General features: G+C 37.5%; 2 protein-coding genes across 3 annotated transcripts in view; one reads left to right on the forward strand and one right to left on the reverse strand.

Moving 5' to 3' along the window:
• The window catches only part of LOC122264015 (uncharacterized), a 10,421-nt gene extending 1,713 nt beyond the window's left edge, over positions 1-8,708 (forward strand). For both annotated transcript variants that reach the window (XM_043032640.2, XM_043032639.2), the window contains exons 2-9: positions 1,180-1,473; positions 1,942-2,154; positions 2,418-2,657; positions 3,965-4,045; positions 5,488-5,577; positions 5,855-6,249; positions 6,746-6,854; positions 7,653-8,708. In XM_043032640.2, the coding sequence (XP_042888574.2) occupies positions 1,200-1,473; positions 1,942-2,154; positions 2,418-2,657; positions 3,965-4,045; positions 5,488-5,577; positions 5,855-6,249; positions 6,746-6,854; positions 7,653-7,747 (1,497 nt within the window). In that variant the 5' untranslated portion in view covers positions 1,180-1,199 and the 3' untranslated portion in view covers positions 7,748-8,708. The remainder of the gene's footprint in view (positions 1-1,179; positions 1,474-1,941; positions 2,155-2,417; positions 2,658-3,964; positions 4,046-5,487; positions 5,578-5,854; positions 6,250-6,745; positions 6,855-7,652) is intronic.
• Positions 8,426-12,500, reverse strand: part of LOC122264017 (allantoicase) — a 9,485-nt gene continuing 5,410 nt past the window's right edge. The window contains exons 6-9 of the mRNA XM_043032642.2: positions 12,148-12,339; positions 11,645-11,804; positions 11,043-11,266; positions 8,426-10,847 (exon numbers count right to left, since the gene is read on the reverse strand). Coding sequence (XP_042888576.2) covers positions 10,701-10,847; positions 11,043-11,266; positions 11,645-11,804; positions 12,148-12,339 — 723 coding nt within the window. The 3' untranslated portion in view covers positions 8,426-10,700. The remainder of the gene's footprint in view (positions 10,848-11,042; positions 11,267-11,644; positions 11,805-12,147; positions 12,340-12,500) is intronic.

Genomic DNA, 12,500 nt, shown 5'->3' on the forward strand with positions numbered 1-12,500 from the left:
AATTACTATACTGTAGTATTTGTGTTCATAGACAGAGACCATAGATGCCAGACTAGTAGTTCTAAGATAAGATGTTCAAATTCTAAAGACCAATTAGCCAGGATGATCGCTTGACTCCGTCTATCACAAATGCTATTACCCCATCATAAACCTTTTTAGTTTCATTATGTACATTGACTTCTGCATAAGTTAAGAGAGACTGAGGATAACTATAGTAATAAGGAATTTACATTAAATATTTTAGTCTGACTATTTCTTATACATACTTACCCATATCCTCATATACACTGGCCTTTAAATTTTGGTTTTCAGTAGTTCATTCTTTCTATCGCTATATACCATATGAGTAAGTCATTTAATTTCCTTGTTTTTGCATTTCAGCAGACTCCGGCAAATGTATTAGTTAATTTCTTGACAAAAATATGTGCGATATAGGATAGAGATGTGCTATATTATCAGTATGAAGACTATCAGCTGAATTTTTCTTCTTCTTTAGAGTTGGTGGGTGCTGGATAAAAGGCTGAAAAAAATGTATGCTACTTAAGTTTTCCCAGTTTTGTTGACTGTTTCAATTTATATAACTATTGGCTAGTAAATTGAAAATTGCAATATACATTTTGATACTACAGATTAACCCTTTCCCGATGGGGCACGCGCTAAGTGAAAACCCCTATGCCGGGCCACTGCAATATTGCATTGGAAACGTCACTCTGGCATGACGCCCCGGCATCGGGAATTTAGCTGTGTCGCACGGGTGTGACGCACCGTCGTCATAGGGTTAAACAAAAATAAATGTAGAAGTATAAGTTCAGGTAAATCTGTCAGTATTGGTATTGGCACATCTCCGTTATACAAGAAACTTCCTAAAGTGAATTCTCTTCTCAATATTCAAAGTGCATTCCCTGTATTCTTGAAATGAAATAAAGTCTGGATTATCACACATTTGCATTTGAATGCTATATTAACTCTTTAACTCTCTATTGTAAAAATATTGCTTGTCTCTATTTCCGATTATGAGTCTCTAATTGCAGTTGGATAGTGAAGCAAGAACAGTCTGCTAATGATTTAAACTTGCAACATACCTTTGGTTTTACTTTCTTTATTTACCATCTTAGATATTTATTTATTCACTCCTGATTATTACTGTTACCTATCTGTATAACCTTTTTCTTTTATCAGGTCCTGCATCGAAGCGAGCCATGGAGCCACGCCGATCAAGTCGGCCTGTGATCAAGCCGGTAAAGTTCTGGGATTTTGAAAAGCCTGACTTCTCCAAAACTGAGCACATTTCATATAGTATCACAGAACTTACCAAAACATTTGTGCGATCCGATGCGTCAGCTAAACCAAAGAAGCAACCTCAGATCAATGGGATTAGCCAGGAGAAGCTGACGGCAAAAAATCATATTCCCAAGAAGTCTGTTCCGTCAGCAAAGCCTCGTAACCACCAGAGGGTAAAGCAACTCTCAGCAGGTAAGGATTGTTTTGGCAATTGAGTTTCCAAATTTAGCTGTTATGGTCATATAACCAGAAGTGCTTGGAGTTATTGATTCTGTTTTGTATACAAATGAAAGTACTACCTTAGCCATCTTTCATCTGTCCATTTTCATTAGCATGTTTCGATTTGAAGTGAGAATAGAAGTCAATATGATTATGACTTTATTATGCTCTGTAAATTTAGATTGATTATTGATGAGCAGGAATGCTTACGCCATGCATTCACTCTATGATTTTCTATCCAAAGTTATCTAACATTTTGACATTTTATTTTATTATTATCTTTATTTCATATTATCTGTATTTTTCACTATATAATTTTATACTACTTAGTGATCTCATATTTAACATTTGAAGGAGACAATCAGTCATCCATTTCTCTCAGAGAGCACAGTGCTGGCAATAGAAGCCATGGAATGATGAGACCCTCTTTTCCCATTGCAGACAAGAAGCCCAGAGAGAAACGGAATGAAGAGACAGACCTATCTAAAACCAGCCAAAAATCAGACAGTATTCCTGAGGCAACACCTGTTTCTCATGAAAAGGCTTTAACAAAAAGGAAACTTGTAAAAGATTTTAAAAGAAAAATTAAAAACCACCAAAACACACTTCAGACTACTTCCAACTCGACAATGTGCACTGTTTCAATAATGAATGGTTTGTTATCATATTTATATATGGCTTCATTTAAAGTGCAAAATGTGTAGTTTATCATGATTTGATAGAAGAATAATGCAGGAAGATCAGCATTTAACTCTAATCATGTTTTATTTTACATACAGTAATTTATAGATTAAATTTTTTGTTTTTTTTTCTTTCTTTCTTATTTTATTGCTATTATAAAGATTAATTTTTCTATCCTTAAGACAACATATTCACAAAACCACTTAAAATTCCAATAACCCTTTTCCTCACTCCAGCCACGGACATAAGCCGGCGTAGTGGGAGAGTGCGGGTGAAACCTCTCGAGTTCTGGAACTTTGAGAAGATCGAAGTGAAAAAGGACGATGATGGCCACGTGCAAGTGATAAGCCACAAACAAAACGCCCCAGAACCGAGGAAAAGACAACCACAGGAAGTTCCGCCTGACCCGGTCTCAAAGGATCAGAGTACAGCTTTGAGAAAGAACATGAGCCCAAAAAAGAGAAAGAAGAGTAAAGGTAGGGACACCAGTCCTGTGTCATATCAGTCATTCAATTTTGCTGGGTGTAGAATTAACTTCATCTCTCCTACATTGCACTTTAGTTTGTAAGAAATTCATATATATAATTACATGACTGTGCCTGATTTGTAAAATTGATAATGTTGAAACTTCTTTGTAGTCATAGTTAACTTTAATTTTATTTACACATACAGTGCCATAAAGCACTAGTATCTTGTATATAACCAATTACAGTAAAATCAATAGAAAATATAAAACTATTTCTATGGCTAACATTACAATCATTGCAATTGTAATTTTCCCGTGATTAAATTCACATTCTAGTCTGTGTGGATAGGACCTGTAACACTTGCAATATATAAGGATCACTGCTGCCCCTATAAGTGAAAAGTCAAAAATAATTGCATTGACCATGTCTTACATGCTACACTCATGGTCTGGCTGTGTGCCCCTTTGCAAGGATGTTTTGGTCCCAATGTATAATTTTTTCTTTCTCTCTTTCTTGATTTTTTTTTTTTTTTTTTTTTTATTGTATCTTTCTCTCTCCTTTTTCTTCTTAAGAGGCTTACCAGTGCTTCCACTACAGCATGATACCAGTGGACATTCAATAAGATATGTTTCTTGTAAACTATAATTAACACACAATTCCTAAATTGAAATAAAAGCAGTACTATAACCAATAACATCAGCTTAATCTTCTTTTCATTATAATTCGTTAACTTATCATTAACTTGTGATATATCCTTTTTTGAATTGAAAATTTTAATGATACTCAAAATGATTATTGGAAATTGCATTGATTTACTGTTTTGCAATTTCTATATCTGAGTTGCAAGAACATCCATGTAAAAAAAAGATGATTCTTTATATTAAAATTAGATTTTAATAATGCAGGATTTTATCTATGTGTTGAATAACCATTTTTATATGTAAGATATGTATGACAATGATCTTACTTTTTCTTTTAATGTGGATAACATTTGACTTAATTTACTGAATCACTTTTAACTTTTTACCATAGGAAATAAATGCTTCCTATTTTTCTACAAGATAAATGTGAGTTTGTCTATCATTCTGTACTAGATTGTTATAGATTTTTAGATGAATAGGATAAGAGAGTACACTAAATAGTGCAAAATATATTTGGATTTTTTCTAGTATATCATTTAAAATCAAAGTGATATTGATTATAACTAAGGATTCTTTTTCCCCGGTTGTAGTCAATAAAAATCACTTAATTAAAACCAGTTGATTGGAATCGTACCAACCCTAGTATTTACGGTATATATTTTTTTCATGTTTCAGAAGAGGAAGAGGATGATGTTGATAAAAGAAGGAAAAGTCCAAAAAAGAGAGTTGAAGAAGAAAGAGAACTTGATCATCAAGGTAAAAGAACAAACTTTATTTTTTCTAACCCTTTTCAAAAGCAAAATATTTTCTACAATCTCAGATGGTCAATAGTTTGTTTTGTTTTGGTTATGTCTGATTATCAATTTATTTCTTATTTTTTAAAAACAAATATTCACATTTCTTATACAGTAATGCAGACTTTTATCAGTTTAGTGTGTTCAAGCCATTATTTTATGTATAGAATATGTATGGAAATTATTATACTTTTTTCCTTTTACTGTAGATAACATTTGGCTTGATTTAGTGATTCCCTTTTAACTATACTGTTCCTAGAATGAAACAAAAATAATATAATCAATATGGCCATTATGAAAGTAATTGATGGAATTGTTGAAAAAAAACAAAAAATCTAGAGACTTGCAAGTAGCATGATTACGAAATGGTCATTGAATCCAAAGTAATTATTCCTCTATGAACATAATATATTATAAAAAAATTAAAGATAAAACATAATTTAAAAATTTAGGAAATAAATGCTTCCCTATTTTCTATTAGACAAATTGCTATTTCATTTTGCTTGTGCAGTATAAGTCATGTAATAGAACCTATAGGAGCTTAGAAAGTTTAGGTTGAGGTAATATTTATGTTAAAGTCCAAAACTTGAAAAGATTCTTAACCCAATAATGATGGATCAGTTTTTGCTCTGCTTGGATGTTATTCCAGAGCATTTCAAAATGCACAGGCCTAATGTCATGGGCTATTTATCTACTAAGGAGGCAACAAACTGCTACACGCCTGATCATCCGGCAAGACAGCCACACAAAAGCCATGATGTAACATTCACGTCACTGGCTGGAAGACCAGCCATGCCATGACATCAATATCACATCATCCATCGTTTAGGGGATAACTCATTGCGGATGGGTGTCATGACATACACGTCGTAGGAGTTTTTGGCCTGATGGCAGGCGTAATAACATATATAGCGTTGGGGGATTTTGGATTACTGTTTCTTTATTGTACTATGATTGGGTGATGATGACAAGTGCGGTCATGATTAGTATAATTGCTGTAATATTAAGCAAAATGGGTTTTACCTAAAATCCACAACCTAGATGGTCTTTAATTGCACCCATCCATGGTTACAGATTTTTAGATGATGTTTAGTGATGTATGAATCACAAAAAACACTGTAACGTGCACATAACAGAATTAATAACACTGCCACTAAAAGAAAGGAAAAACTTGCTTTCTTTTAGTGGCAGTGTTATTAATTAATGATGTATATTACACTAAATAGTGCAAAATATATCTTGCACTAAGTAGTGGATTTTTCTAGTTTATCATTAAAAGCAAAATGGTATTAGTTATAACCAAAAATTGTTTTTTACGGTTATAGTCAATGAAAATCACCTGATTAAAACCAGTTGATTTGAATTATATCAACTCTGGTATTTAATGTATATTTCATGTTTCAGGAGAGGAAGATACGGATGTTGATAAAAGAAGAAAAAAAACTTTTTCTAGAAAGATGGTTGAAGAAGAAGAAAGAGAACCTGATCATCAAGGTAAAAGCCAAAACATACTTCACTCAGATCCACAGATTTTTGGTATATTTGCTAACCCTTTTCAAAAGCAGGAGATTTTCTACAATGTCAGATGGTCAATAGTTTAATTTGCTTTGGTTATGTGTTATATCAAGATGTCTTTTTAACTTTTCTATTTGTGATTTCTGTCATGTTTTGTTTTTTTCTTCCTTTCTTTTCTATTTTATTCTTTAATTTCATTTCCTTTCCTTTTCTTTTCATTTCTTCTCTACAATAGCTGACTCTCTCCATATTTCAGAAACTGTGCAGAAAAATCTGAAGGAAAAAGTGCCAACTACAAAAGACAGGAGCAAAGAGGAAGGGAAGCAGAAAGAGCTTGAAAGCAGAAGCAAGGACAACACACAGGAAGAGGGGAGACGGGAGCCAGAGGGAAGAGAAGGAGGAGAAAGAGAGGAGAGACAGGAACCAGAGGGTAAAGAAGGAGGAGGAGAAAGAGAGGAGACCTCCCATGAAGGATCTGCCGAGGGAGGCTTGCAGGTGATGGAGTTCAAGGACCTGTATTTCCTGCACTGTGAAACGGAGAAGTGCAACTGCTATCTGGCCAAGAGCTACGAGGATCCTAGGCGAGGGGTGTTTGCCGGCTTTGTTTTCCTCGAGGGGGGCAGTCTCCTGTGGCAGGCCAAGAAGGAAATGGTAAGGAAGGAGGTTGTCTTCCTCGGGACTTTTATCACCTCTTATTCAATCCACACAAAAGAAATTGAGTTGTATTTTCAGAATCTACAATAGATTTACTTGATGTTACTTGAAAATATTACAACGATTCCCTAATTTCCATTTGCATATTGGTACAGATTGTGCATCTTGACCTGAGCATGTCCTTAGGGATTAATTACCCTCTCCTCTTTTTGCTCTTAATCTTTTTCTTTCTTTCTCCTTTCTCTCACACTTTCTTTTACTTCTCATCCTCCATCTCTTCTTCTTCTTCTACCTCGTCTGCTTGCTCCATTTTCCTTTTTCTATTTGTCCTTCCACTGGGTATTGTATTAGAAACAATGTTATTTGTAATTTTCCCCATACTCATTTGCCATTTTCCTATTTCTCGCATATCATTTTCCAAGTTCTCATTTGTGATTTTATCATTTTTGTGGTTTTGGATTAATGACTATTTCAATTCCATTCTTATTCCCAGTTTCTAAAGGTTATCAGTGGACGTGGAACACTGAAAATAGTGGACACAGAAACAAAGGAGGGAGTCCACATGATGCTGATGAATAAAGGAAGTGCTACGGTTACTACAGGTAAAGTATTTTTCCTGATTATTTAATAACTTGTGAGAGTGAGAGGGGTGAGAGAGCAGGAGAGAATGGGGTTAAGAGAGCGGGAGAGATTGAGTAAGGGAGAGGTGAGAGAGCAAGAGAGAGGTGAGAGAGCGAGAGAGAGGTGAGAGAGCGAGAGAGAGGTGAGAGAGCGGGAGAGAGGTGAGAGAGCGGGAGAGAGGTGAGAGAGCGGGAGAGAGGTGAGAGAGCGAGAGAGAGGTGAGAGAGCGGGAGAGAGGTGAGAGAGCGAGAGAGAGAGGTGAGAGAGCGAGAGAGAGAGGTGAGAGAGCGAGAGAGAGGTGAGAGAGCGAGAGAGAGGTGAGAGAGCGAGAGAGAGGTGAGAGAGCGAGAGAGAGGCGAGAGAGGCGCGAGAGAGAGGCGAGAGAGGCGCGAGAGGCGCGAGAGGCGCGAGAGAGGGGCGAGAGAGGGGCGAGAGAGGGGCGAGAGAGGGGCGAGAGAGGGGCGAGAGAGGGGCGAGAGAGGGGCGAGAGAGGGCGAGAGAGGGCGAGAGAGGGGCGAGAGAGGGGCGAGAGAGGGGCGAGAGAGGGGCGAGAGAGAGAGAGAGAGAGAGAGAGAGAGAGAGAGAGAGAGAGAGAGAGAGAGAGAGAGAGAGAGAGAGAGAGAGAGAGAGAGAGAGAGAGAGAGAGAGAGAGAGAGAGAGAGAGAGAGAGAGAAAAGATGAAATATGAAAGATGAGAGATCAAGAGAGAAAGAGGGGTAGAGTAAGAGAGACGATGAAATATGTTTCATCATCAGTAATTTTTTTTTTCTTTTTTGCAGGCAAGAGAATAGAAATCGTGAAGGACAGACGGTGCAAGATGATAAAGTTCTTTGTGGAAATAAGAACTGCAGATTCTAAAAAGGGAAACGATTAGATTGAGGACCGATGATACGTGAATAATTTTAGTAACATACACACTTCAAGCACTTATGAGCTCGTGCAATGGAACAACAGTCTTTCAGTTGGGAAAGTGTCCATTTATCATATCCACACACAGGAAATATAAATACAAAGAGTAATATATCTTGCTAAATTCTTTGGTTCCCTTTATTGTCAGTATCTACATGAAATATCTTGTAGACTTGAGGAATCACAACTTAGTGTTCCCAAGTGAAAGAGTCAAGCTTAATGTGGAAAGGACTTTATTTTGTTGAAAATATACTATACTGTCAAATTGAGTGAATGTACAATACACAGTATATTTTTGTAATCCAATTTTGTACAGTTGTCCACTTTGGTATGGAATATGATGATCACTTCACAAAGTATTTCAATAGTTTGCGAATTTAATTTTACTTTGATTTTACAGTAATGCATAAGCTGTAGGCTAACATGTATCATTTCTGTAATGGTTCTGTGAATATATTTACATTGTATATGTCATAATGTTTATAATGTTATCTGAATGTATAATACTGGCTACTGAATTTCGCAAGGGCTAGCCTTTAATCACAAAAACTAATTTGTTCAAGAAATTCAGTTTCTATCTTCTTTCTCAGACAGGAATCGTATTCCTTCTTGTTGTACCTGTATATTTCCTTTCTTTTCCTTATATATTATTATTATTATTTTTTTTTTTTTTTTTTTTTATAAATTATGTACATATGTATTTTTTATGGAAAAAAATCATATATTGCTATACCTGTGTATAGTCAATGTCATTTATTAATCTGGCTTTATTCATCTCTTTTCTCTTACTTCTGATTTTGGCAGTAAGATGAGGTTTATGAATTGAAAATAATTATTATACATATAGATTTTTATGCAAAAAAGTACAAACAATTTTGGTATTTCTGTGAAGAAAATATTTGAAAATAAAATTGCTAGGTATTTGACATAATTTTGTATTATTTACCTGTCTTTTTCTCTGTGAAAAAATGTACATATATAGATTTCTTTCTCCCTTTCTCTCCTCTCTCACACAGTAATGGCTTAGGCCCATGTCCACTTTATCTATTTATTGTACATTGTTGGTAATTGCTTGACTTTCCTTCCTATTCAACGAATCTCTGTGGTTAAACCATATCACTTGTGATTACTTATAACATTGGTTGTAGAAGGTCATCCTTTGTATAACACTTGCATAAAAGCCATCACCTGTTCAGATCGATTCATTCTGACAGATCTCTCCCAACAACAAACCCTGAAATTCAAGCTTTGTCTAACTGCTATCCCCTCAAACTTGTGCCTGCCTGTTTATATCGTAGCTCTTTACTCCATACCTACCTGCTCCAGAGACTTGAGCAAGCAAACAGAGGTAGCATCTGATTCACTGACCTTTTATAAACTTCTAGCAAAGGACGGTACCCTCCACTCAGTCTGATGAATAGCAGAATACATGTGAAAATTTGAAATCCCTCCTCACAGCAACTGTCAATTGTACTCATACAAAAGTCAAAGGGTTGCCTCAGACCTATTCTTTTATGCTATTTAAAAACTTAACTCAGTCGAGAAACAACAGATTTAGAGTCGTTAACTGTTGTTTAGTTACCTAAGCATTTCAGAAAATTAATTTTGATCTGATACATAACACTGCTATCTCTTCGCAGTTTCTAATTCCTCTAACATACACCAGGCCAGGGGGATTGACACATTGCTAAATTTCAATCCCAACATTTATTATACAATAATCACCCAGAGCTCTCGTGTACCATAGAATCTCCTTATAACATTTAACTGAATCTCTGGAGATTGATCTTGCTACTTAAGTGAGCTCTAAATAGCTGAAAACAATGACACAACCTTTTAGTCTGAGTGAAAGTTAATCCACTCCATTCCATCTCGTATTTGTGTGCCATTTGTGTCATTTTCTTAGTAAATTGGCAGTATCTGTATCAGACCCTCTATAATGAGGCAGTTAGTTTTTTTTTTCTACAATCCAATCTGCCAGAAAAACTTTTGCATATTGTGATTAATTTTGGTATTCAGCAAGGTTTTTTTTTCTTTGAAGTTGGGGTTTTTAACTTAAGTAGCATTTTTTCTTATGATAATGAAGGCTTTATTTATTTGTTACACTTTTAAGAAGTACATTTTTAAGTTTCCTTTAAACGAAATTGTTTCATTTTTGGAGATCTTTTCTGCATGTGATTGCCTAAGAATGATTTGATTTGACACTGTGTCCTGAATATATATAATATTTAGATTAAGAATCTAAGATGTTTAATGAAAAAAACTTCATATGTGGACTTTACATTTCAGAATGCATCATTTTTTTTAAACAACAGATTTCAAAATGATTAACTTGAGCGAATCATATAAGTGGAGCCGAAAGAGTCGAACCCCTTAGGTGAACGGAGCTTGAAAGATTCCCATCACTGGTTCTCACTCCCATTATCACCTTTTCTCTCTCTATCAATCCCTTTACTATGATTTGTTTACCTCTTCCTTACCAAATATATTCGTCTCATTCCTCAAACTCAAAAAGGAAAAAAAAATGTGTACAACCATCATGTAACGTTATTGAGAATTTAACATTTATCATCCTCTAAATTGCTATCAGACAAAAAAAATATGAAAAAAATAAAGAAAAATACACAACAAGCATTCGACGTTTCTTATCTTCAGTGCAAACCAAGAATTCCAGTCGAATTCAGAATTTAGACGCCAGCGAGAATAACGTCCCAGTCCAAGTCAAATACACACACACACACACACACACACACACACACACACACACACACACACACACACACACACACACACACACACACACACACACACACACACACATATATACACACCCACACACACACGAACACGCACACAAATTCACCGTAAAAATTCAACCTTTCTTCATCTACATAAATGCGAAACTAAACTTCGGCTCTTCAGAGTTTCGACGCCATTGAAAATAGCGTCCCAATTATTCTCACGCGGCTTATGCCTCCGTCCGGCGACATGACGATTCGGACGTGGGAAATAGGTCCGACATTTTGCACTTCCGACGAGAAGAAATGGCGGGCGTGTGCTTTTAACTGCAAGTAGATGGGTTTGTGTGTTAGATATGTACTATTGTTAAATTCACGCTCTGGTGAATGATTTGGCAGTTGTTATTTTGGTTTTCGAAAATGCTAATTATTTTAAAACGTTTACCATTAATTCACTTCAACTTCAATACGCTGGATTCCACTTTACAAAGCAGGAATATCAACAAAAGACCTTTCACCGACCTTCTGCGGTTGCAACACAGTCCTCCAAAGTCCTTCGTCGGTGCCCAGGGATGCCGCAGAGTCCTCGCTGCCTTGAAGGAGACAGCCGTCGATCCTGCAGGAGTCCGGAAAATTCCCCTTGAAGTGGTGTGTGTCGACCTCCACCTGGGTCACGACGCCGGGGTGACCCAAGCGCAGCACAGCCCACTCGAAGCCCGGCACTTGCAACACCCCGCGTGAGTCAGCTGGTGGGGGTTGGGGGTGGGGGGATGTAAGGATTTATTTATGTTGTTTATTTGATTTCCTTTACTTTCCTGCTTGTTTGGTTGTTTGTTTATTAATTGATCTATTTCATAAATTAATTACTAAAGTGGTTATAATCAACTGATTACCGGCGGATTGCATCGGATTGCAACCACCTTCCAGGATGCCCAATGCAACACATCTACTCGTTATCCTGCACGATGACAGGCAGCCTGTAATGGATTACAACTAACCACGCAATGCACCCACTTTCTAACACACCAATGCGATTACGATTCATGGCCCACGGTCACGACTCATCTTTCAAACACGCAGAATCAATTTCGATTCCTGACCCACGACCCACGGCCTGCACCCACCTTGCAACACAGCAGGCCGATCGAGCCTCCTCGCCGTCTCCCATCCGTCGGCCATCGTCACGCCCCTCCCCGGGCTGATGAGGTTCCGTGGGTGGCCGTAGTGGGCGTCGCTGTACTCGAGGCACACGCCCCCGTTCTCCACCGCAGCGAGGTCGATCAGCTGGGCGGAAGAAGGGCGGTGAAAGGGGGGGGTGGTGTTGCAAATAGGGTGTGGCGATGAAAGGCGTTGGGGGCGGTGGGAGTGGCGTTGCAAAGGTGAGAACGAGAGGTATTCTAAGCGGAACGAAGAATTCTATGGAGTGCTTTCTTCTACATGGAGAGCGAAAGGAGAGAGAGAGTGAGCGAGAGAGAGTGAGTGAATGAGAGAGAGAGAGAGAGAGAGAGAGAGAGAGAGAGAGAGAGAGAGAGAGAGAGAGAGAGAGAGAGAGAGAGAGAGAGAAAGGGAGAGAGAAAGAGAGAAAGAGAGAGAGAGAGAGAGAAAGCGAGAGAGAGAGAGGCCCTACCTTCTCCTTAGGCACCAGCGACCAGTCCGGCGTGGCCCTCCCGAAGACTTTCAGTCGCGCGATTCCTCCGTCAGGAAAGATGTTGAGGCGAACGTGTGTCCAGCGACTCTTCACGACGGCCTGGATGTACGTGTGGCATGTGTCCACGTATCCGGGCCGAGCCTCTGTCTGCGGGACGATGATTGGCCAGTCCTGGGGAGGGATTAGGGAGGAGGGCTTTTGGGAGGCTGATTTGTTTATGTATATTGCTATCATCTGTGTTATTATTATTACCATTATTTCTGTTATTCTTGTTATCATGATTATGATTATTATTATTATCATTATTATTATTATTATTATTATTATCATTA

This window comes from Penaeus japonicus, unplaced genomic scaffold, assembly GCF_977035675.1.
Source record: "Penaeus japonicus unplaced genomic scaffold, GWHDUDI00000001_assembly GWHDUDI00000039, whole genome shotgun sequence".
Taxonomy (NCBI): domain Eukaryota; kingdom Metazoa; phylum Arthropoda; class Malacostraca; order Decapoda; family Penaeidae; genus Penaeus; species Penaeus japonicus.